Source organism: Galeopterus variegatus, unplaced genomic scaffold (assembly GCF_000696425.1).
Source record: "Galeopterus variegatus unplaced genomic scaffold, G_variegatus-3.0.2 Scaffold2167, whole genome shotgun sequence".
NCBI classification, from domain to species: Eukaryota; Metazoa; Chordata; class Mammalia; order Dermoptera; family Cynocephalidae; genus Galeopterus; species Galeopterus variegatus.
The window spans coordinates 44166-70654 of NW_007728278.1; the positions used below are offsets into that span (position 1 = coordinate 44166).

General features: G+C 36.4%; 1 protein-coding gene across 1 annotated transcript in view; it reads left to right on the forward strand.

Annotated features, from left to right (window-relative positions):
- Positions 1 to 1339: 1339 nt before the first annotated feature.
- Positions 1340 to 26489, forward strand: part of AHCTF1 (AT hook containing transcription factor 1) — a 70981-nt gene continuing 45831 nt past the window's right edge. The window contains exons 1-11 of the mRNA XM_008580820.1: positions 1340 to 1460; positions 3385 to 3638; positions 4412 to 4430; positions 15128 to 15335; positions 16559 to 16675; positions 20686 to 20770; positions 21760 to 21910; positions 23267 to 23399; positions 23481 to 23662; positions 24076 to 24137; positions 25133 to 25261. Of these exons, the coding sequence (XP_008579042.1) occupies positions 1340 to 1460; positions 3385 to 3638; positions 4412 to 4430; positions 15128 to 15335; positions 16559 to 16675; positions 20686 to 20770; positions 21760 to 21910; positions 23267 to 23399; positions 23481 to 23662; positions 24076 to 24137; positions 25133 to 25261 (1461 nt within the window). The remainder of the gene's footprint in view (positions 1461 to 3384; positions 3639 to 4411; positions 4431 to 15127; positions 15336 to 16558; positions 16676 to 20685; positions 20771 to 21759; positions 21911 to 23266; positions 23400 to 23480; positions 23663 to 24075; positions 24138 to 25132; positions 25262 to 26489) is intronic.

Below are 26489 nucleotides of genomic sequence, written 5' to 3' on the forward strand. Positions count from 1 at the left end.
ACATCTGTAGTCTTTGATCATCTGATAGTACTGGCTGTTGATCCTGTTATCTTTGTATGTTTTGTTATTTTGACCGTGAGCTCATTTTCTTTGGAACTTCATCTTTGAGAATTCTTTGTGATTCCAGAGGATATTTGCTTGTTTCTGTGGGTTGCGTGGAGTATTTTCAGCCTGAGAATACTTCATAATAAATTCTTCACTTGAGAATTTTCAGATAATATAGCTTGAATTCTGGCCACAAATTTGTGTGAAAGGAAATTTTCTTTTTCTGAGTCAGAGACTCAGAGCCATTGTTAAGGTGGACAGCTTTATTACTCCCCATCCTGCACAATGTATGTTTCTCTCTACTCACTTTTAGGCTGATGATACATATAGCCCTGAGAAATTTAATGGGGGCAAATTTAAAGGGGAGGCTCCTCTTTGCTGTATTAGCTTTGTTAGCCTTAGGCATTATCTTCTGGCCTCTGTGGACCTGAGTGTTCAAAACAAGATCCGGGCCACCAGGATTGGATTTAGTAGCTAACCCTCAAGACCAAAGCCAGCTTATGTGTCTCCTGCAATTTCTACCTTCTGTTCACTTTTGACTTTATTAACTTCGTCATTCAAAAAGATACTTTTATACTTTAACCAACATTTTTGCTTGTTTTCAATGGGAGGGGTCATTCAGGGAATCTAGTCTTTTATATATTGGAATGCAGCTGTGCTCACCAGTGTACTACCGATCCTGAAATTACATATGTAATATCTGCATACTCTAGAACACATTATCAATAAATCTCTGATTAGGGGGTTATAGTTTTTTGTTTGTTTGTTGACAACTGGCCAGTACAGGAATCAAACCCTGGACTTTGGTGTTATCAGCATCACACTCTAACCAACTGAGCTAATCAGCCAGCCCTGTATATTGGAAATGAAGGACAGTTGTAGATTTTTTTTTTCCTATCCAGTGAAAGACATATACCAAAGTCAATTTCTGAGGTTTCTTTTTCCTTTTTTTTTTTTGATGATGAGTTCTTTGAGGTAGGTTAGGCAATAAGATGAATTGCATTGAACCAGTTTTCAAAGAATCTAGGGAATAATGTATGTTCTTAGGACATCTGGCTTAATGAATCTTTACTTTTCTAAGGCTGTTTGGGAAATACTTTCTTAGGAGAGAGCATTTCAGGCCAAGATGCACATATATGTATTTTATAACAAGAGTTAGATTTGATTTTATTTACTTTTGTGTGGTGGCTTTTCCTTTTTTTAATTTATTTTTTCCTGGCTGGTAAAATCAAGTGTGTTGCAGTACAAATGTGTCATAATAATGTTACCTTTTACAAATCTTTACAGTGTAATTATGCAAGACTTAACAGCTCAAGTGACTAGTGGTCTCCTGCAGTTCCCAGAAGTGACTATTCAAGCTCTTGGAGAAGACGAGGTAACACTAGAATCTGTGCTTCATGGAAAGTTTGCTGCAGGTAAAATAGTGTTGCTGAAAATTTACTACTTTGACTGATTTGTAAGATAAATAATAAATATATATCATAGTTTCTTTGGAAGAAAAAAAGCAAAACCTGGGTAGAGTGGACTTATATAAATATGAGGGTAATTCAGAAAGTTTGTGGAGAAATAGAAAATACAAATCCTTCCGTGAATTTTTTGAACACACATCATGTAACATCTGTAACTACATATGTAACATCTGCATACTGTAGAACACATTATCAAGTCTCTGGGGGTTTATAGTTAATTTTTCCTTATTAAAAATCCCATGTATTTTGTATCTATATTTGAGTATTGAGTATCTATATTTGGGAAGCAGAAATAACAGAGAGCTCATTTTTCTTTGTAATCAGTAAGTTTTACTGGTGATGAGTTTGTATTAGAACCTAAACAATTTTATGAATAGAAAAACCTGATTATAGCATCCTGGATGATACAAAATTTTCAGAAAGTTTTATTTTGTAATTTCATTAATCTGAATAATATTTTATTTTTTAGTATGTAGTTTAGATTGTGTATATACAGCATAGAACCATATCAAAGAAGCCATTATATTACAGATTTCAGTCTAATGAAAGATACCGCAGAAGACTGTTCTGAAAATAAGTTTCATAGCCGTCCTTCCTGGCAAGAAGGCAGCAAAACATATACATCAGTCATTAAGCTATTTACAAGTTTAAAAAAAAAATATTTACTGTGCTGTTTTCATGAATGTTAAAGTAGTAAGTAGTAACTATACTCACTATATCCCACGCCCTGTAACCACTTTTCATTGAGGTAGGTATAAAGTTTTTCTAAGTAGGGACTGTTCTATGTAGCTGAGAATCAGATAGGTTAAGTAACTTGATTCCACAGATAGCCAGTCGCAAAAAGAAGCTTTGATCCCTTCTGTTCTGGGTCCCCACTGTGCCATGCTGCTTTCTTAAACTGTATATATCTTCTCTCAACTATAAACTATAATATATCCAACTATCTACTTGGATGCATGATGGACATCTCAAATTTAGCATTAAAGGTTACTATCATTCATCTAGATGCCCAAGTAAAAATTCAGGGTCCATTCTTGATTCTTCCATTTTATTCATCTCCCTGTGTTTAATTCATCAACAAGCAAATCCTATTATTCTGCCTGTAAGATGAATTTCCAGTCAATCCACTTTTCTCTATCCACAGCCACCAACCAGGGTATCATCTTCTTCCTACTTCTACTCTGTGTTCCCCTTTATTGTTTATTCTTTGCTTAGCTGTTGGAGTAACATTTAAAAACATAAATCAAATCGCCACTTTCTTTAAAACCCTCCTGTGACTTTACATTGCAGGCAGAATAAAATCCAAACATGACTCGTAGGCAGAGAAGGAGTTCTAATATTTCCTACACTTATGCTAATTATATCTTTTCAGTTAGACTGAACTCTTTAGTGATAGAATCATGTATTATATTTTATACCTGCCATAGCTCCTAGTTTAAATCTTTTATGGTATAATGTAGTGATGTATGAGTTTTGGAGTTAGATGGAGTTGAGATCTGTTTCCAGCTCTGTTACTTTGTAACTGTGACTTTGGGCAAGTTAAACTGTATTAAGCTTTAGTTGCTTTGTCTCTATATTGAGGTGTGATAAGGAATAAATGAGATAATGTGTTTAACCACATAGCGTGGTGTCTTTACTGAAGGATAACTTTATTATTATTGCAGTAGTAGATCTATTTATTTTACTGCTTTAAGGACTTCTCTGTTCTATAAATGCTTAGATTTCAATTTGGGGATAATATGTAAAGCTTTATGTAATTAGCTATATATATATTATGTATTTGTATTTAAAAGAACTAATGGCTATTTTGTTTTGCTGTGTACATACAAATTAAAATAAATTTTTTTTTTTTTTTTTTTTCTTCTTCTAGGGAAAAATGGGCTGGCTTGCTTGGCTTGTGGTCCACAACTTGAGGTAGTAAACTCTGTAACGGGAGAGCGGTTGTCTGCATATAGATTCAGTGGAGTAAATGAACAGCCTCCCGTAATTCTAGCAGTGAAAGAATTCTCTTGGCAGAAGAGAACTGGATTGTTAATAGGATTGGAAGAAGCGGCAGGGAGTGTTCTCTGTCTTTATGACATTGGCGTATCGAGAGTGATTAAAGCAGTTGTTCTTCCTGGAAGGGTAGGTGCTGTTTGAGATATCTGGACATTCCACTTTCAAAACCGAACCCCTACATGAATGTGTTTGTGAAAATTCATTGAACTGTACATTTGTAATTGAAAGTCTTCGATAAAAAGTTCAAAGTAAAAAAAAAGTTAAAGATGATATATTATCAAAGGAACTTAATATTTAAAATATAACTTTCTTATTCTCAGTTAGAAAATTCCAAAATAAGAATAGTAATGGCATCTGATATTCTAATACTCTTTTATATGAAAAGTATCATCTGAGTTGTGAGGACACTCAAAGTTTGTATAAATGTATTTATTCCTATGGGATTTTTAAAATGTTTTTTCTCTTTTTCTTTGAGACTGTAGCCTTGGAGCAGTATGGAAAACATATCCTCACTATTGTTTAAGATTTTAATAATATATTTAAATAATAGGTTCATTTATAATCACCATTTATTAATACTGTGTATGCCTTCTGTATGCCAGACATCTTATTCAATAGAAGTATTTTTGAATTCTGGGTTGTTTCTTCAGCAGGTTTATTGCTGCTTTTTTATACATGGTGAGAAAAAAATATACACTTAAAGTACAGGCACACACAAGTGTAAAATCATAGAAGAGTAGAATTCTTTCTATACAATATGGAAAAGTATGCACTTATATACACACACAAATATATGTATGTATGTATGCATATATGTATATATATGTATCGTATATAATCATAGAAGAATAGAATTTTTAATGTTAAAATGGAGCTTAATGATAAACATGTTTTTGCAGTTGAGGAAACTGAAGCCCAGTAAGATAATGTGGGGGTCTTAAGCAGTTTATTGTTACAAATCGTAATTATTCTTTATGTCCCTTGTCCAATCCTTCCTCATCCCCTTTTCCCTCCCTGCTCCCCCCTCTGATTACTCTAGATTTCCTCTCTCCCTCTGAGAGAATAATGATTACTCTGTTGATTTGCTGCCCAAATGATCTGTCTAATGGTGAGAGGCGTGAACAGGTCCCCCAATATTATCATAGAGCAGATGCTTCTGTCACTCTGGAATGGGCTCTATGGAGAAAGACATCCTCCTCCTTTCTTTATCTCTGCTGGTGACTCTTCTTGTTTCAGTGTACTCCAGTGGCTGGCGGACCAACTGTGGGGTGGTTGTGGCGTCTAGCTGCCTTCACCTCAGCCATGGTTATCATGGTGGCTGTGGTGGGCCACCCACATGGAGAAAATGATTTTGGCATGCTCCTTGGTGCTGGCGGTGTGCCTGGTTCTGGAGAGTGTCAGATCCCAGCTTCATACCCCAGGTCTCCAGGCGGGACCCAAGGCACTGGTGAGGTGTGCCTGGTTGTGGGCGGGGGGGGTCTGGTCCCCTGGTCCATAACTTTCTGTGGGAACCAGTACTTGAGCTGTGTGGTTGAGTAAATTGCTGATTTGCTGCTGTTTCCCTAGGGAAGGCTTTTTGTGCAGCTCAGGGTTTAATGGTCGACCTTATAGGTACTTCTGGCTCTTCAGGTACTTGGTGCATCTGGGTTATGTAGAAACTCTGATCTAGGCCTGAATCTTTTCATCAAACTGCACCCCATGCAATTCTTCATTCCTGACCAGTCTCCTCTGAGTGGTCCTGCGCTGATGTGGGGCAGATCAGCTGTCCTTGCCTTGTCCCAGTTTTATCCCAGTGGACCTGTCCTCCTCACCGCCCGTGCTCCATACACCTCCCATGGGATGGGCCCTGTGCTGGTCCCTTGTGCTGACTCACCAGCCTCTGAATGGCTCCCCTTTTTCAGTTGTTCTGGCTCCTCATTCCTGCATGGGTCCACGAGAACCATATTAGTGGTCTTGCTGTCCTGGGGGCCACCAAGTACTCTTCTCCCCTTCCGCCTCCAAGTAACTCCATCTAAAGGGCACAGCTGCAGCTTCTGCTGGCTCCTGCTCCATGTGCGCCAGCATTAAAGCGGCTGCATCCTGAAATGCTGAGAGCAGTTTTTTCTTTCTCTCATCGTGGTTTCTCCTGCCTTCATGAGTTCCATAGGTCTCTTCTCCTCTTCACCTGAGTTCTAGCAGCCCCAGCTTGGCTGATGTTACATTTTTATAGTTGTAAATTCGTTGATTTGTGGGAGAGAGCAACACTGGGGACCTTCTATTCCACCATCTTGACCAGAACTCCTCTTAAGCAGTTTATAGCCTGGTATTTTATATGTACTTGCAAATGGTGATGGACAGACTAGAGTAGAAAAAAGATTTTAGAGGTAGAATTAATTTAGAAATTCACAGTGCTTACTATAGATTAAGTTATGTGCTGGATTCTGGAGATAGATTAATTGAACTTGGTCCATACTTTCAAAAAGCTTATAGCCTAGTGAGACACAACAGACATAACATTATAGCATAAATATAATAATTACTTTGATAAATTTAAGTACTTGGAATATGCGAACACCTGGATAATCCCTACTCAAAAGGATTGGATATTTCAGGCAAAGAAGCCAGCTGAGAAAAGTAACAGGCATTTGGGAAACTAGACTTAATTTAGAATGGCTGGGGGTGAAGGGAAGGGGGAGGTGGGGGGTCAGATATGGTGAGGATTCCTATTGTGAATGTCCTCCTTTCTAATTAGGAGACTCCTCGTTAAAGTCTATGAGGAAGTTATTTTAAGTTTTAAGCAGAACTCTCCTGTAAAAAGCTCCTTGGATTGGGTCAGGGAGGGTATTGTATTTCAGATACATAACGATGAAGAACTGAACCAAGGAAATGACAGTAGAAATGGAGAGGATGGGACAGACTCAGAATACTGTGTACTTAAAAGGTGACATGGACAGGACTTATTGATCATTTAGATAAGAGCGACTGAGAAGGAGTAAGAGTTAATAATGTTCCTGGTTGCTCAGTTTAGTGGACGGTTGGTATCATATGCAAGAGGAAATAATATAGGAGAAGAAAAAGATGGGGTGAGTTGTGATAGATACCTTCTATAGAAGTTCAGCCAACCAGCTATTTTTTTTTTTTACTATGGTACAGTATCTTCTCCTAAATACTCCTGTGTTTGTTTCTTCCTTCTCAAAATTAATTAAGACGGGCCGGCCCGTGGCTCACTCGGGAGAGTGCGCCGGTTCGCTCACTGGGTGAGCGTGGTGCTGACAACACCAAGTCAAGGGTTAAGATCCCCTTACCGGTCATCTTTAAAAAAAAAAAAAAAATTAATTAAGACGGTATTATCAATCACTTTATATAGTATTTGTTTGAGAAATGCAAACAATGCAGACAGATTACACAGCTCACTGGGAAGTTGCAGAGAATATGCTTCAGTATTTATAGACATTATTACAATAATTAGAAAAGGAAAAAAAATCCATTACATAGTGTTATTAATTTCAGAATAGTTTTGTGTACTAATGATATAGAGAAAGAGCCAGGCTTTTATCTATAATAATAAATTATGGCCTGACAAGAACGTTCATATTAATATATAAACCATTGGTACCAAATTTGTACTCTTTTTCTTTATAGGACATAGATTATTATTATAGTAGAAATTACAAAACAGTCATCAAATGTCATACCTAATTAATTTTTGTGAATTAATAGGAAACAGAAGGAAAGCTAAGTATAAAATTAAATATGGATGATTAGGTACAGACATTTAAAATTTGACTCATTAGATGAAGGGGAAAAATATGACTCCATAAAGTAGCTACAATATAATTTTCTTTTTTTTTTTTTTTTTTTTTTTTTTTTTAAGATGCAAATGCTATACTAGATGACCAGACACCAATGTATAGGTACTAGAAGTACAAAAACCCAAGAAAATATAACACCACCAAAAGAATACAGTAATTCTCAAGTACCAGACTCTATAGAGCAGGAAACCCTTGAAATGATTTTAAAGGAATTCTGAGCAACAATCTTAAGGAAACTCAATGAGATACAGAAGACTCAGTTAAACAACAAAATGAAATGAGAAAAATAATCCAGGATATGAAGGTGGAAATTTACATAGAAATTGATATCTTAAAAGAGAATGTAGCAGAACTAATGGAACTGAAAGATTCACTCAATGCAATAAAAAACACAACCAATAGCTTAAGAAGCAGGCTAGAACAAACAGAAGAAAGAATTTCTGATCTTGAAGATAGACTTTTTGAAATAATCCAGGCAGATAAAAAAAAAAAAGGAAAACAAAATTTTAAAAAATAAAGAATACCTAAGAGAGCTAGCAGACAACCATAAATGTACAAACATTTGAATCATGGGTGTTCCAGAAGAGGAAAAGAAATGAAAAGGCATTAAAAACCTATCCAACAAAATAATAATGGAAAACTTCCAAGGTATAGGGAGAAACATGGATCTTCAGATCCAAGAGGCTCAAAGATACCCAAACAGATTCAACTCAAAAAGATCCTCTCCAAGATACGTTATAGTCAAACTGGCAAAGCTCAAAGACAAAGAGGGAATTCTAAAAGAAACAAGAGAAAAGCGTCAAGTCACCTATAAGGGAGCTCCAATCAGACTAACAGCAGATTTCTTGACAAAAACTCTACAAGCCAGAAGAGAATGGAATGATGTATTCAAAATACTCAAAGAAAAAATCTGCCAGCCAAGAATACTATAGCCAGCAAGGCTATTCTTCAGAAATGAGGGGAAAAGAGTGTATTTTCCTGGCAGAAAAAAAGCTGCAGGAGTTCGCCACCACATGATCAGCCCTACAAGAAATCCTCAATGAAGTCATGTATCTGGAATCTAAAAACAATAATCACTACCACAAATATACAAGAAAGAACAAAATCCACTTGTAGAACAAAAATGCAAGTGAGAGAGAGAAAAACTAAATCTTATCCCCACAAAAAGCCATTGTGACAATGTGATAATGCCCCTGCTTTATTTCTGATTTTAGTAATTGTGGTCTTTTCTCTTTTTTCTTGGTCAGTCTAAATAAAGGTTTGCAAATTTTGTTGATTTTTTTTTTTTTTTGTCTTTTTGTCTTTTTTTCGTGACCGGCAACGGATCGCAACCCTCAGTGTCGCGCCCGTACCGGACCGGGACCAGCAACGGGATCGCAACCCTCGGTGTTGCCCCCGCTCCTCGCTCAGCCTGTGAGCGGCCGGTCTATATGTGGGATCCGAACCCTCGGCGATCCGAATCCTGCTACAGTGCGCCACCGGGCCGGCCCCGAGCACTCAAATATTCTGATGCAATGGATTGGTTTTTAATATTAGCCATCAATTTTTATGTAGAAACTTGTTTGTGTATCTTTGTTTCTTTTATTGTCTGGCACTGTGGATACTTCTTGAACGAGTTACTCTATTTTGTTGAAATTCATATACTAAAGTAGGCCTGGAAAATGTAGAGATATTGATTTATTTGTCTGCAGAGGTATACTTGAATAAGATCTATTCTTAAGTTAATGCTAGAACAAAGGCTAAAGGTATAAAATCTTGATCCTTATCAGCCAGTATAAACTTACCCAACCATGTTTTTGTCATACTGTTTATGTTCCCATGGTAAGACCAAGATAGAAATGAAGTAATTTAATAGGAAATAACAGGGTAATTGAAAGTCTGTCCTTACCAGATAACTTCATAATATAGAACTAATGCTATTTAAATTCAAAGAAAGTGTCGAGAGAGAATTTTTCTCCTTTTAAATGCTTATATTTATAAATCTACTCTTTTGCAAGTGCTTTCAATTTTTTAAGTTATGAGACTCTTATTTGATTGGCTTATGTGCAGAGGAAATGCTAACTTAAAAACTAAAATGTGTGTGTGTTAGTTATTAATTTTCAGAAGAAGACTATTTGACCCTGAAAAGGTTTTGACTCTGAGGACTTTCTTGATTTTTAAAGCAAGCCTAAAATATCAGTGTAGATCTTTCCATTTTATAGATCAGCTAAGAAATAGATATAAACCGTCAGTATTTTATCCAATTTATAATGAGTGTAACTAATAAAAATTGTCAGTATATAATAAAACTGATTGATTAAAAGTGGTAAAAATTATATTTGACCAAAAATTGAATGAAGAACCAAATCATCTAAATAAAAACTTAGATATACAAAATATGACCTGGAAAAATTTGATTTGGCAGAAATAATGGCCATACATGTACTTAAGGTTTGATAGGTTATAAAAACCTGATTCATAAAATCCTGGGTAAAGTTTTTTTTTTGGGCGGTTGGCTGGTAAGGGGATCCAAACCCTTGACCTTGGTGCTGTAACACTGTGTTCTAACCAACTGAGCTAAACTGGGTAAAGTTTAAAAGAACAGAATTGATTAGCACTAGCAACAGTAACTGAAAATGAATTTGTAGAATATTAGATGTAGTTTGATTGCTCTTTATAGAAAATTGATTAAAGAGGACCTTCCATAAGGACAGTGCTGGAGCAAGTGAGATTCAGATGAACACTGGGTGGCTGTGTCTTGCTGAGGAAAAATAAGCATGGGCAGAGGAGATCCTAAGAGGCCGAGAGGCAGAATGTCACCATATGACGTCTTTGTTCAGACTTGCTAGGAGGAGCACAAGAAGCAGCATCCAGATGTTTCATTTATCTTCTCAGGGTTTTCTAAGTGCTCAGAAAGATGGACTCCTTTGGCCTTTTTGTTGTTCTGTTGTGAATGTTGCCCCAAAATCAAAGAACATCCCTGTCTGTTGGCAAGGTTGCAAAGAAACTGGGAGAGATGTGGAATAGCACTGCTGCAGATGGCAAGTAGCCTTATGAAAAAAGGCTGTTAAGCTGAAGGAAAAATACAAAAAGGATATTGCTGCATACTGAGCTGAAGGAAAGTCTGATGCAGCAGGTAAAGGGAGTTGACAAGGCTGAAAACAAGGAAGAGGAGGAGGAAGATGATGGTGAAAAATAAGTTGATTCTAGTGCAGTTTTTTTTTTTCTTGTCTGTAAAGTATTTACCCCCCCCTCCCCCCAGTACACAACTCACTCCTTTTAAGAAAAATTGAAGTGTAAGGCTGTGTAAGATTTGTTTTTAAACTGTACAGTGCTTTTTCTGTATAGTTAACATGCTACCAAATGTGTCTTTGGTTAGCCTTGTCTTGGTGGTATTTTCAGTAGCCACTAACCTTGCCTGGTACAGTTTGAGGGTTGTAAATCAGCATGGAAGTTTAATGCATGTTTTTATTGGTGTACAGCACAAATTAGTTATGTATATAGGTGGCGGTTTTTCCATCTTCAGTCTAATGCCACTTATATGAAATAATTGTTAACTGAATACCACGCTGTAATTAAAAAAAAAAATTTGCAGCGTTTTATTGACGTTCTGAATGCTTCTAAGTAAATAGTTTTTTTTTATTTAAAAAGAAAATTGATCAAAGAATTAAATAGGCTTGATGTGCTTTTGTTTCAGAGTGTGTTTTGTGGATGATGTCATTATAGGTGTAAGGCTAATTAAAATACTTGTATTCATAATTAAAACTCTTCAAAGTGGTAGCATTAAAACATTCTTTAGGGCCGGCCCGTGGCTCACTCGGGAGAGTGCAGTGCTGATAACACCAAGGCCCCGGGTTCAGATCCCATATAGGGATGGCCGGTTCGCTCACTGGCTGAGCGTGGTGCTGACAACACCAAGTCAAGGGTTAAGATCCCCTTACCGGTCATCTTTAAAAACAAACAAACAAACAAAAAACATCCTTTAATTGAAAAGTCAGCAAGCAATAGATGTACAAAGACAATTTTATTATGAGAATTAAGAGGCAATTGAATTTTATACCACAAAAGGATTGAGTTTTGGGGTTTAGTGCAAAATTTTTCTTTTGCTTACAAAAGTAATTTCTGATTACAACTGTTTAGATTTTGCTGAAATACTCTAAAATAGAAAATAAAGTTCCTAGCACATATCATTGTATAAGTATTGTTTTGCAATTCTCCCAAACTTAACAATATTTTTTTACACATTTTTGATATCAGTACATAAAGGCCCACCTTATTCTTTTGAGTAGGTTTATAATATTCCATTGTGTGAACTGTTTACTTTGGCAAAATTTAATCACATGCTGTTTTCTGAAAAAGTTATCAGAAGCAGAAGGGATTGGGAGGGTAACTGTTCAAGTACAATGTGATATGTATTTCTTCCTTCTTCATAACAACATTGAGGGAATCTGACTTTGGGTGTTAAAGGGTGTGATCTAACCAACTGAGCTAACCAGGCAGCCCTACTTTATTTTTTTCTTTTTAATTAAAGATTTCAGACATCTTCAAGTAAATAGAATACAAGAATTTTCATATATTCATCACACAAATTCAAGTTAATTTTTAAGATTTACCATTTGTGCATGTTTTTAATTTCCCATTCCCCCTTTCCTTCTTTTCCTCTGCATTAGTTTAAAGCAAATACAAATACTGTACTACATAATCATAATGCCATTACCACTCCTGACATTAATAATAATTCTTTAGTATAGTCTAATGCCCAACCCATAATCAAATTTCTGTGATTGTATAAAGCATCTTTTTATGTTTTCATTTGAATCAGGATTCAAACAAGGTCCACACATTGTATTTGATGGTTGTATCTCAACTCTCCTTGAATGTACAACTATCCTTTTTCTATCCTCTGTTTTTATTTATTTATTGTTAGTGCCACTGACTTGCTAAAAAGTTAGTTATCTGGTAGAATGCTCCACATTTTGGAATTAACTGTGGTTTCATGTGGTGTCATTTATATTTTTTTATTTTCTGCAAATATAAGTTAATTTTGATTATAGGTTAAGGTTTAACATTTTGTCAAGGATACTTTGGAGGTGCTGGGCACTTTTTTTTTTTTTTCCTTTTTGTCTTTTTTCGTGTCCGGCAACGGATCGCAACCCTCAGTGTCGCGCCCGTACCGGACCGGGACCGGCAACGGGATCGCAACCCTCGGTGTTGCGTCCGCACCTCGCCCAGCCAGTGAGCGGGAACCGGTCTGTATGTGGGATCCGAACCCTCGGTGGGAGCGCCGCACTGTAGCAGTGCGCCACCAGGCCAGCCCCCCCCCTTTTTTTTTTTAAAAAGATGGCCAGTAAGGGGATCTTAACCCTTGACTTGGTGGTGTTAGCACCACACTCTTCCAAGTGAGCTAACCGGCCATCCCTATATACGGATCCGAACCCACGGCCCCGGTGTTATCAGCACCACACTCTCTCAAGTGAGCCACGGGATGGCCCTGGGGCATTTCATATTGTATCACATCAGAAGGAAAATGATGTCTAATTGTTTGACAGTGATAAGGGGGTTCAGATGATGACGGCATGATTCTTCCTTTTTAAGGTTTCCCATCAACCTTGAAACTAGTGGCTCTCAACCTGTGGTGAATTTTATCCTCGTGTTTGGCAATGCCAGGAGATATTTTTCGTTGTTAATACTGGAGGAAGATGATGCTACTGGCTGTTGTTGACCAGTACCCAAGGGGAGACAGTGGGGAATTGAAGAAACACACTTATGGGATCAGGAGGACTATACACGCTGATGACTTGTGAAGCATCTTAGTTTATTTTAGGTTCCTTTTAATAAGCCAGTAAAAAAACCAAATTGTACTGATTAAGTCAGTATGTCTGGTACATAGCTATTTATAGAACATTCAGCTGCCACAGCATTTGAAGGTTCATGGCTAACTCATTTACAAAGCTCTCAGGGTTCTGGGTTCAAAGGTCATACCTCAAGGGGAGGGCGAAGGGGAAAGCAGGCAGAACAGGAAGCCAGCCTTGCTGGCTTAATCCCTAGAATAGCAAGGACTTTGTCAGCTTGCTATTCAATACTCCACAACTGGCTGCTAGTAGTTAGAAACCAGGATAAGCCCTCCTGTAGATTAGTTTGGTTTCTGTTGCTTGTAACAGAATCCTTGAAACTCGGTAATTTATAAAGAAATGAAATTTATTTCCTACAGTGCTGGGGTGCATCTGGTTAGGGTCTTCTTGGTGGTGGCTCTGTATAGTGACGCAGGGTATCACATGGCTATTGGCTGAGCAAGTGAGAGCAAAGCTCACTCATTCTTCTTATAAAACCATCATAAACCATACCCATAACCACCCATTAAACCATCAACACATTACTCCATGGATGGATCAATCCATTCACTAGTCCTCACAATCTAATCACCTTAAAGACCCCACCTTTCAGATGTCATAGTTGGATTTGTTATGATGGAGATTAAGTTTGCAATAAATGAATTTTTGAGGGATACATTTGACCAATAACACCTCCACAGCAAAGAATTGTCTGACCCAAAATGTCGATAGTGCCAAGGTTGAAAAACCCTGCTTTAAACTGATTGTTTCATTCATTGAGATTGTTTCATTAATCTTATTTCATTAGAGGTTGCAAAATGATGATTTTTAAGTTCTGTCAGTCTGGAAAAAGATTTTCTCCTTAACTAGGGCTATTTGCTTACCCTGAAATATAATTAGTACGGAAAAGGCAGGATAAGTGTTTACTGTTTCAGTACTAGTTTTCACAGTAATGAGTTTGTATCAAATTACTTCCCATGGTTCAATATAAGGTCTTTTGCAGGTGGGGAGGGTTGGCTCCCCCCCACACTCACTTTTTTTTTTTCTTTTTGAGTATTATTATGAACTCATGAGGTTTATCATACTTAATGTTTTACTTGTTCTTATTGTTTTTGATGCTCAAAATGTCCTGTCTTTGCAAATGAGAGCTCCACATGTTGTCTGACACATTCCTTTAGTGTTTGATAACTTCCTAGATTTCTGGCATAAGATATACCAGTCTCATCTTACGTATTTCCTGCTCCAGACCTAGAATTAGCCATTCCTTCAAGGAAATATTTAAGTTGTAGTTCTGAATTTGAATAAATAATCAGCTTTATTTATGATTGTTAAGAAAATGTTTAACCCTTTTAAAAAAAAGATTCTACCCTTAGATAGTATTTGAGATGTACTGAGAGAATTTCTTAAAAATTACACAATTAAAATGTATTTTTAAAATTTTAGCATTTTAATAGATAAAGTGGGCTTTTCCTAGTTCAGCATGCTTTGTCATCACTAATCTTTATTTTTTATTTATTTATTATTTTTTTAAAAGATGACCGGTAAGGGGATCTTAACCCTTGACTTGGTGTTGTCTGCACCACGCTCAGCCAGTGAGCAAACTGGCAATCCCTATATAGGATCCGAACCCATGGCCTTGGTGTTATCAGCACCGCACTCTACTGAGTGAGCCACAGGCCGCCACCCCCCCTTTTTTTTCCTTTTTGTATTTTTTTACTGACCGTAACGGGATCGCAACCCTCGGTGTTGCGCCCGTACCGGGGACCGGCAACGGGATCGCAACCCTCGGTGTTGTGCCCGCCCCGCACTCAGCCAGTGAGCGGGAACCGGTCCACACATGGGATCCGAACCCGCGGCGGGAGTGCCGCCGCGCTCCGGGCTGGCCCCACTAATCTTTATTTTAATTGGCTCCGTTTAATTGACTCAAGTCGATTCCATTTGTGGTTTGAATAATGGATGACACATTTGCTTTTATGCTGTTCATAGTTTGTTAATCTTGTTTTATTGTTTTTAGACCTTGAAGTTATAACAGGTATCCCGGCTGAAGTACCACACATCAGAGAAAGTGTGATGAGAGAAGGACGCCATCTGTCTTTCCAGTTAGTAAGTCCGTCAGGAACAGCCGTTACAATTCTTAGTTACATAAACAGGACAAACCAGCTTGCTGTAGGTTTTTCTGATGGCTATCTAGCACTTTGGAATATGAAAAGAATGAAAAGGGAGTAAGTATAACTTTTTTCTCTTATTTGATTATTGGTAGTTTCTTTTTGAATATAAATTGTACTCGTCATATTTGAAAATTAGCGTAATAAGAAAACGGTAGGGTAGATTAATGAGTATGAATAATTTTTCATTGCACTGTCATAATTTGATATGATGAAGGAGTGACAGCACATGAATTTAGGTTGATTCTTTCAGTGTTTATTTAAAAAGCATTGCATGTATTATAGTGTTTCATTTTCTAATAAAGCATGACTGTAAAGAAAAACTGTATTTGTGTAGTATGAGTACTTTCAGAGGTGCTCTTCCCTATAACCGTCTATGTAAAGTGGCAGTTTAATAAAGTGTTCTCAGCTGACAAAAACAGGATTTTTTTAAATCAAAGTTATAAAATACTTGTTTTTTAAAAAAATTTATGCTGTCAGAAACTCCCCCAAACATAATTATATTAGTACTTGTTATCTATGGCGTTAATATTACCTATAATATTGAGGGAGGTAGCAAATTAGACAAAGATTTTTAAGTTCATCTCTGTTAAGAGTTAGCCAGATGCCAATTCGACACTTAAGTTGTCAATTTATTTGTATCTCCCCCTTTTTTTCAAGGTATATTGGCATTTTTTCTTTAGTAATTTATCTTATGGGAAGTTCATCTCAACTTTCTTGGCTGATATTTATCAGCTCTTGTCTTTGAATTGTTCCTAAAGAAGTACCCGCTTTCTACAACAGTGTTTTTTCTAGCATGATTATCTCTTGGCTAATTATGCTTTTTAAGAGGTTTATGGAAACGCTTGTTTCTAACTCATCTTCTGTTCTAGTAGCAGGGAAACTGACTCTAAACCAAAGTGGCTGAAATGGAGTATTGTGGGCAGTATTAAATCTCTTTTTAGGGTACCCCGAATTGAGGAGCAGTTCGTAGTGGCATACATTGATGTGACTCTTAAGAATTAGTTCACACAAAGATATATGCAAATACTTTAGTAATTCTAACCCTCCCCAGTTCTACCTGGGGGATGGGTGCCATGGCCATAGTCTTGATATCTTGTGCCCTTTACGTTTTTAAAGATAAGGTGACTTGGCCATGCCCCACAAATCACTTAACTGTGGGGTTCATATGAACAGCAGTTGCTTAATGCAAATTCTTACATGAGGCACCTCCTTCCATCTCCATAGAATTATAACTTAAAAATATGAATATTTTTAAAAATATTTTTTGTCTATGTTAGATATTACGCACAATTGGAAGGTGGAAGAGTTCCTGTATATGCTATTACTTTTCAAGAACCCGAGAATGATCCTCGTAATTGCTGTTACTTGTGGGCTGCTCAATCTACACAAGATAGGTAAGTGTGCTGCATGTGGTTTTAAAAAATATTTGTCAAAAATGGAACAGTTAATTTCTTCTGTAGAGCTTTGTAGAATACTGTGTAGTCTCTTCTAGTGAAAGCAACATAATTCAGTGAATTAGTGAGTAGTAGTTGAAATTATTTTAAAAGTTAAATGATTGTTTCTACGTACATGTTGAGATATTAGTAAGAAGAAATCGTGCTTACTTGACTTATTTGAATGTTACCTCAAAGAGTAAGCCAATGCAGGTAAGTAGCAAACTCTTGTTGCCTGAGACAATTTTTTTTTTCTTTCATTTTTTGTCTTTTTTCGTGTCCGGCAACGGATTGCAACCCTCAGTGTCGCGCCCATACCGGACCGGGACCGGCAACGGGATGGCAACCCTCGGTGTTGCGTCCGCACCTCGCTCAGCCAGTGAGCGGGAACTGGTCTGTATGTGGGATCCGAACCCTCGGCGGGAGCGCCACCGCGCTCCCAAGTGGCACACTGTAGCAGTGCGCCACCGTGCTGGCCCCTCCTGAGACAATTTTTATGGCTTTGTACTCATACTAATATATTTACTTTTTTGTAATCCCATCACCTTTTGTACCTCTGTTGTGTCGTATGCCTCCCTTTCATTCTTATTTACCCCCACTTTGTTCTGTAGTCCTTCTACTTACCTTTTCCTGGGATTAATTTGGTTAATCTTTTCCTGTTATCATAAACTCTAATTTTGTTCTACCTATCTATGGCTTGTGGGAAATCTTTCCTTTCAATTTAGTTTTTAACTGGTTAAGCTTGTTCATTTCCAGTGCTAGAAGAGTACGATTATTGATTTTTCCTTACTGTTTGGTGTTCTTTTTTTCCATGATGAAATAGTAAAGTTTGTAGTATAAATGCTATGATCTTAATCATTTACAGTTCCCAGAACTTTCTCTTCCTAAATTCATATTCTTACATTCTAGGTACCTCAACTGTCTGTGGTCAGTTTGGGTCTTTGTGTTGGATATGCCCACTTTTAGTCTTTGTCTTACTCTGCACTGTAGTGAGTCAGTGAATGAAGAATTGGTTTGCCACTTTTGAAATTTTTGAATCCTGGAGGAAATTGAAGTGAAAATACAGAAACAGCTGCTGGGACTCCCCTCATTGAATCACATGTATATTCTTATCCACCTGGGTATAATGTGGGCCAGCAGCAGCTTTAGGAATGTGACTGGTGAAAGTTCTCTGTGAGGGAAAATGAGGGATGACTTTTATTGAAACAATTTTTATATTCCATTTATTTTTTTCTTTCTAGTACTACCCCTTGGGATGATAAGTTGTGTATATGTATTCTTCTTTGTGTGGATTCTTTTTTCTTTTACTTATTTGAGATTCCCAACACTAAAATCTAAAGGAGTTCCCTATCATATTATGTTGGAACTTGGTGGATAAGTCTGCATTCACTTTTACCATGCCATTCTTGATTTTTATGGATCTTGTAGAACTTTAAGTCTTTTTAGTTGTGTAGGTGATACCCACTCTGTCCTTACAATCGTTAAGCTATCTGACCTTTCCTCCTGATTTTTTTCTAAAATCCTTGTGAATTATATGCAGTTCCCTTAGGCCTTCTTTGAAGTTGTTCTCAGAACTACATATGCGTTCTAAGCAGAGAGGTATCACAGCTTTAAATATGAGCAGGGTGGTGTTTTCTTTTTCTTATACTGATGCCCAGAATTCACTTGTCTTTATTATCTACAGCACGTTGAGTAATTAACGCACAGAAAGGGGATTTGAACCCTTGACCTTGGTGTTGTGACACCCTGCTCTAACCAACTGAGCTAACTGGCCAGCTTCTCTAATGATTTTTAAACCACTTTCTAGTACTTTATATCATCTTTTAATAGGATAGATGTAATTTGACTTGTAATTTGTCAGTATTATTGATATAAGGGTTCTTTGAGATATGTTATTTTTGTCTCTGATAGGACCCTTAAATTAGTAGGTTATGCACCTTGTTGAGAATCTGGTGAAGGCTATTATATACTGGTGTGAGTGTTGTGTGTGTATGTAATGTATATACTCACACACATAGGTATGAACAAATGTAAGTAATCTTGTATACAGTTGAAGGGAGCTTGCAGACTTGCCCTAAGACTACCCATGGAACCACAGCTCAGAAATCCTACTTTAAGTCATTCTTAGATTAATCTGTCAGTTTACAAAGGTATGTAATATTACAATGTCTGTTTTCCTCCATCCCCCCTGGTCATTAAATCACTCAGCACCTTGAATAGATTATGATATAAATATAATATAAATTTAGTGTATAAGTCTAAATCAGAAAGATAGATGGTGTGGTCTTTTTTTCCCCTATTAGATCAGTTGTTTTGTTTGAACAAAGTAAAAGAAGAAAAAAAGAATCACTGTAGAGTGAATACACCACCATAAAATTATGTGGGTATAGATCTTAAATTGTTGCCATAGTGCTCATCAATTATAATAAAAGCCACATTTAGTTTCATAATATGGAAAAGTGAATGAAAAAAATGAATTTAATGAACCCTTTAATGTTGGTTCTATACAGTCTATCCTGTTGACTATGTGGGTTTTAGAGGCTCTTTGTCTTTGCTTTATGGACATGTATATATTCTTTCAACACACAGAGCATTAGTATGTGTTCCAGTAAATGTTGTAGGGAGTACAGCAATGCATAAGACAAATGAAATTTCTGTTACATTCTAGTGAGGAAGAGAGGTAGTAAATAAATAGACTAGGACATATGTTTAATATAACTTGAGATAGTGATTTTAAATGCAGGAAAATAAAGCTGCAAAAGGGGACATAGAGTATGGTGGAACATAGGGAACTGCTGTTTTACGTAGTGTGGTCAGTCAGGGTGAAATGAATGAAGTTGGGGGAGAGCCCTGGGAAGATCTGGGAAAGAAGGATGTACAATTCTTAGTAAGATATCTCAAGGAAAAGCAAGACCAGTAAGGGTAGAACATGGTAGTTGTAGATAAGACCAGAAAAGTAAAACTAGTTTACATATAGGGATGTATAGGCCAGGATAAGAAAAGTGTTTGAATTTCATCTGGCTACCTCAGACCAATTAAATTAATTTCTGGTTGTAAGACCTAAGCATTAGTATTTTTCAAATTTCCTCTGGCAGTTCTAATAATAAGCAACCAGAGTTAAGAACCACTGGCCTAGAGTGAATGAGAATGGCTGGAGAAAAGAAGAGAACTAGGAACTAAGCCTTGAAAGCCCCCTGTACTTAGATACTTGGGGATTGAAAACAAGAGGGCAGAGTAGTCAGCAGAGGACTAAAGAGTAGATAGTATGGTATGAGGAACATTAAGAGAATGCGGTATGCTAGGCCAACTAGTAGTAATAAGAATTCAAATTCAGATGATGTGGCTCTGGAATGTGTGCTGTTAACACTTACTGTATCATGCTGTATGTTTGAACAGTACAGGGTTGATTTGGTATCTTTGCTTTGTGTCCTTATTGTGTAGCCCTCATTCTCATGGTCCAAGGCAACATCTTCATGTTAGGTAGAAGCATAGCAAGATAGCGAAGAGACCAGGAAGGAGGAGCAAAGGACATGCTGTCCCTTAAGAAAGGTCCTCTGTAGTTACTATGGGATAATTCTGTTTACATCCCATTCACCAGAACTTGGCCACTGGGTTACTTGCATGCAGCTGCAAAGAAAGTGGGGAAATGTAAACATTTTAGTCAGGGATGTGTCTAACTAAAACATACTATTGAAGAAAGGATATTTGAGAAAGGATATTGGGTAAACAGTTAAAGTCTCTACCACATAAAGAATCATCTCTGCCACATAAAACATCACTTCAGTTAATTAGAATCAATAAAAAGTAAAAATCAGTTATTGTTTTAAAGGACTATATTTTGTGAAAACAACCAAATAAAAATGTTTTTTACAGTGACCTTAGTTTTGTCACATGTACTCAACATTGTATGCAGACTAAATGTATTTGGATAGTAAGAGGTGTTTAATATATTAATATGTTATTTCTTTCAGTGAAGGGGATGTATTGAGTTTGCATCTGCTTCAGCTGGCCTTTGGTGATAGAAAGTGTTTGGCATCAGGACAAATCTTATATGAGGTAAATGGTAATTGTAGGGATCATATTACCATCTTGTTCATTGTTTCCCTGTTTTAAGTGTATAGTCTTTGTTTTAAGATATTGAAAAGCTACTATTATATTCAAATTAATACTGTATTTGTAATATAGTAGAAGACATATTAGATAAGAGATTGTCTGATCTCTACATCAGAATATCCCTCAGATTAGATCTGTTTCACTTATTAAAGTAGCACTGTTAACTTCTCCAGGTATCATCTTCCTCTAAAGTGAGGGGATTGGACTAGACTCAAGCTTGTAACCTATTTGGTACCTAAGAAAAATAATACCACTTGGTTGCACTGACTAATATAAAGAAGAGTAAGCTATGGTCTTTATAAGGGGGTGTATGACTGCCTATTTCTCTGGCTGAATTTCTGAGGAAATAGTGGGGTGCTGCTAATCGCCATACTCTGCCAACCCTCACATACCTGTCTCTAGAGCAGGCGTTCTTAACCTAGTTTTTGAGGACTATATGGATGGGTTTTAGGGAATCCGTAAAGCCCATGGATTATGTGTGGCATTTTTATGATTATGCATTTTCCTGGGGGAAGTTTCATAGCTTTTAGTCAGAATCATGAAGGGATTGACGAGCAAAAAAAAAATGTTTAAGAACTATTCTAGAGCAAGAATTTCAGTGAGAACACAGGAATAGGTTTGCTGGCCTAGGATCTATGCATATGTAGTTTCGATGGTTATTCCGGTTTATACTCCAGCCAGTAGTGCATGATGGTTCCCATGTTTGATGACAGCTTTAGAAGACTTGTTGGTAATTATTTTTGAGAGACTAAATTTCACTTTTTATTTGTGCTTTATAGTATATAAAATTTTAGAGCCTTTTAATCTGTTCTCTTCAAACTAAATTTTTGTGTTTGTATTGTGTGAACAATCTTTAAATTTGGAGAATGCTTAATTTTGAATGACCCTTTGCTTAAAACTCTATTAAGATTTGTGTATATTTTATGTTACAGGGGTTAGAGTACTGTGAAGAAAGATATACACTTGACCTGACAGGTGGCATGTTTCCTTTGAGGGGACAGACTAGTAATACCAAATTGTTGGGATGCCAGAGTATAGAGAAATTTCGGTCTCATGGCGACAGAGAGGAAGGCATTAATGAAGGTTGGTTAAAAGTACTCTACTTACATCATGTGAAGGCTTGATTTAAGATTTATGACACGTATTGGTTTCCAGAATTCAGACTCTCGGCAGTTAAAGAATTAAAGTACTAATTATGGAATTTATTCAGGTCTGTGTGAGATACTAGGTATTTCTTACTCTCCAGATTGCTGTATAAAACTAAAGAATTGAATAGATTAGGGTAATGAAGGACCCTTTTATTTTTATCCAGCTCTTCAAACAAAGATTGTCGCTAGTCTTAACTAGTGTGAATAGTCTCTGATAACGTTTCTGTCTGTATTTTTTGAGCCATGTATGGCAAACATGGATTAGTTTCCTTGAATTTTTTTCTCTGTCACCTTTAACGTTATCTCTTCTTCCTGGTAAAACATGCTGTCATAGTAAAATTTATGTAGATTTTTGAATCCAGCATTGATTCAAATTCCAGTCCAGTCACTTCTTATGATCTTTGATACATTATTTAACATTTCTGAGCCCCTTTTCTCCATCTGTAAGTGGCACAATTCAGTTACACATTTTGCAAAGGGTTGCCGTGAGGATTAAATGAGATAACATGATAGGCTTACTGAGTTCTGGGAATGCTCACCAGGTCCCTGGTTGTATTTGTGTTCTTTTTGGGATTCATTTGTATAGTGAGCTCATCCATCCTAGAGGTGCTCTCTCTCCTAGTTCACATGTCTGTGTTTGTGATCCAGTTTTCACATCCAGTTAAACATGTCAAAAACGGAACTTGTCATGCTCTCTCTCTCCTTATTCCCCATTCATGTCTTCCTTTTTCTGTTTCCCGTTAGTAGTGTCTCAGACGTTTGCTTTTCTCTTGTATCAATGTCTCTTACTCTGTTCCTGCCTTTCTGTTCCACAGACACCATCCAAGTACTTGTCTTTTTTTCCTTTCACCATATAGCTAGATCAGTCCTTCTCAACCAAGGTTCCTCTGAAGAATTAAGCCTTAATGCCCATTTTAGCCTTTAGACATCCATTTTAGGTAGTAAATTAACTTCTCATACTATGTATACTATGTACCTTCCTTGGGAGAATATTCACTCTAATTATTTTCTAACTTTCTAACTCCAGTACTTCAAAGTGTTAACTGAAAACAAGCCAGGACATAATTTTTCTGATGAGTATTTTTAATAAGGTCTTGATATAAATAGTCAAGATGAAATGAATGAGTCTCTTTTTATACACAGATGATAGAATTGTGTTTTGACAAATCAAATGAAATATAAATTAAACCTCTTAATTTATGAGAAAAATCTTGCTATAATTCTGTTGGGGTGATTTTACTTTGAGGTTCTTTATTCTACTTTTTAAAAATTATCGTTTTTTTTCTTTCAGCTCTCTCTCCTGACACTAGTGTTTCAGTATTTACCTGGCAGGTGAATGTATATGGCCAGGGAAAGCCTTCTATATACCTGGGGCTTTTCGACATAAATCGTTGGTATCATGCACAAATGCCAGATTCGTTAAGGTATGATTCTTTTCTCTTTCTCTCTGGTATTTGTATGTGTAGCTTATCAATGACTGAGTAATTTTTAAAATTTTCTTTTAGATCAGGAGAATATCTACATAATTGCTCTTATTTTGCACTGTGGTCATTGGATTCTGTTGTAATTAGGACTTCTCCACATTACATCTTGGATATATTAGTACACGAGAGAAGTTTAGGTCGAGGAGTTCCTCTTTCTTATCCACCTCCTGAGCAGTTTTTTAACCCGAGTACTTACAATTTTGGTACGTATATCCTTAAGATTCCTTTTAAGAAAAGTAACGTGCAAAAACATGTAGGTGTGTGTGTGTAGTTTATATGTACAGTGTTATCTGTTCATATCTCACCCACATGTGGATAACTGAGAAAATTAACTTTATATATGTACATGAGAAAAGTAATACATGTATTTTATAAAGAAATTATCACTTATTTTGAATATGCTAGACAAGATATAACTATTTTATATTTAGTGCATTTGTAATAAGGTTTGTTATTTATTCTTAGGATGAATATACCTGGAAAAGTTTATTTGAAAATTTAGTATATATAATAATTTGACACTTTGCATAACAATCTGTTCTTAGGATAAGTTTTGTTGTATTAATGCCATTTTAAATATAATATGTAATTGGATTTAAATTTTTTTTTTTTTCAGATGCCACTTGTTTGTTAAACTCAGGAGTTGTTCATATAACTTGTACTGGCTTTCAGAAAGAGGTAGGTAACAACTGGAAATGTGGACAAAGTACTTCTTAATTGAACTGAAATCAGATCTTGGAATATACTTGATTCATGGATTTAAGCTTTATATAGTGTTAATTATATAAACAAGTGTTTCAGCTTAAATAGTAGTGTCTGCTAAATTTATGAGATTAGCAGCTAGAAGCATCAATTACTAATGACAACCTGCCAGAAGAGGTCTCAGGATGTTTTTAGCAGCTTTATGTGGATGTTAGCTACTTGAACCCCAAAGAAAAGAGCAAAGTAGGTCTGTGCCTTACCACATCCTTTTTTATCCTTCCTCATAGTTCTCCTCAGAAATTTGTGAGCAAATTAAGTAATGCAGAGAAGGTACCCAGGACAGTGGCATAGTGCCTGGCACAAAAAAAAAGTGTGTTGAAAAATACTTTTCTAGGGAAACATGATGTGGCAGACCTCTTAATTGATAATCAACCACATGTGAATGAATGCCATATATATATATAATTTTAATACATAAAATTATATAATAATTTTAAAATAATATAAAATTTTAATTTTATATATTTAAATATAAAATATATTTTTTAATGTTTCATTATACTGTCACAGGAAGTTGCAAGAATGCCATATTTATAATGCATGTGAAGTCTCTTTCACATTAGACAAAGAGGAATAAACTGCAGGGTTTTTTTTTTTTTTTTTGCTATGTGTGTCAAGTTCATCAAGATCTGTCACAAAGTTTCTCAGCTTTAGAGAAGATAATAGGGTTATCTTTCATAAAAATATTAAGCTACCTAAAATACCCTTATCAGTAAGTATTATCATTCATAATTAGCAAGCATTGGTTTAGCTCACAAACCTATAAACTTTTCCATGCAAGGAAATGCTGTCTTTCATAATTTCCATTTGATATTTTTTAGTTTTATTCAGATTTTAAGTATAAAGTGATTAATTTATTCTTAAATTTGAATTGAGTACTGACTGATATCTTATTAATTTATCTATTACAGACTTTGACTTTTTTAAAGAAATCAGGACCATCTCTCAGTGAAGTCATTCCTGATGGTTATAATCGATGCCTTGTAGCTGGGCTTCTTTCACCAAGACTTATTGATATTCAGCCTTCTAGTTTAAGTCAAGTGAGATGATTTTTAACTTTATTGATTTTATTACAATAAAAATCTGACAATTTCTGCCTGAAGTAGGTGACGTAGTATAATGCCCACTCTGCATGATCAGTAGCTGTAGACTTGAGTTTGGCTTAAAATTCATATACCCAAGACCCAACAGGCCATAACTTGGTACCAGGTTCACTTAGCTGTGTAGAAGGATATAGGACCGGAAACACATCCTGGCTGCATCAGGCATGTCATGAATAGAGAGTCCTTATTGCAGTCTAAAGGCCATTTCCTAGCCTCCAGAGAGAACTGCGTAGGTACAAGCGCATGAGACCACATGAGCAGAAACCATCTTGGCTTGGATCATGAGGTGAATCTCAAGATCTGTAGTAAGAAGATAACATCCCTGGTATCAGCATCACCTTGGAAACTTACGAAAATGCAAATTCTTGATTCCTGCCCTAGAGCTACTAAATCAGAAACTCTGGGAGTGTGTTTTAACATCTCTAGATGTGATTCTTATGCCATATTTGAGAACCACTGCTCTATAGAAGCCAGTATCTTGTGAAAGACTAATAGTGAAGATTACAGGTTCCTACAGCAAAAATCATGATGACTTACAAAGTCAGACTCAGTCACAGAAGCTAAAATCTTAAAATTCCCAATGGATACGGGTTGATTATCCCTTATTTGAAATGCTTGAGACAAGAAGTGTTTTGGATTTTGGATTTGTTTAGATTTTGGAATATTTACATGATACTAACGGGTTGAACATCCCTAATCCAAAAATCTGAAATGCTCCAATGAGCATTTCTTTTGAGTGTCATGTCATGGTGCTCAAAAAATTTCAGATTTTGGAGCATTTTGGATTTTCCAATTTGGGATGCTTAACCTATATGTGGTCTTTTGTGACTGGCTTCTTTCATTTAGCATAATGTTTCAAGGTTCATCTGTGTGGTGAGAAGTCAATACGTCATCCCATTTTATGGCTGTATTATCTATTGTATGAGTATACCACATTTTGTGTATCTTTTCTTCAGTTGATGGGCATTTGTGTTGTTTCCACTTATTGGCTATTATGAATAATGCTGATATGAACCTTCATGTGAAGTTTTTATATATACAGTAGACATGTATTTTCATTTATCTTGGGTATGTACCTAGGTGTGGAATTACTGGATCACTTTGAGGATTTCCAGACTGTTTTTCAAAGTGGCTGTACCATTTTACATTCCCACCAGCAGTGTAT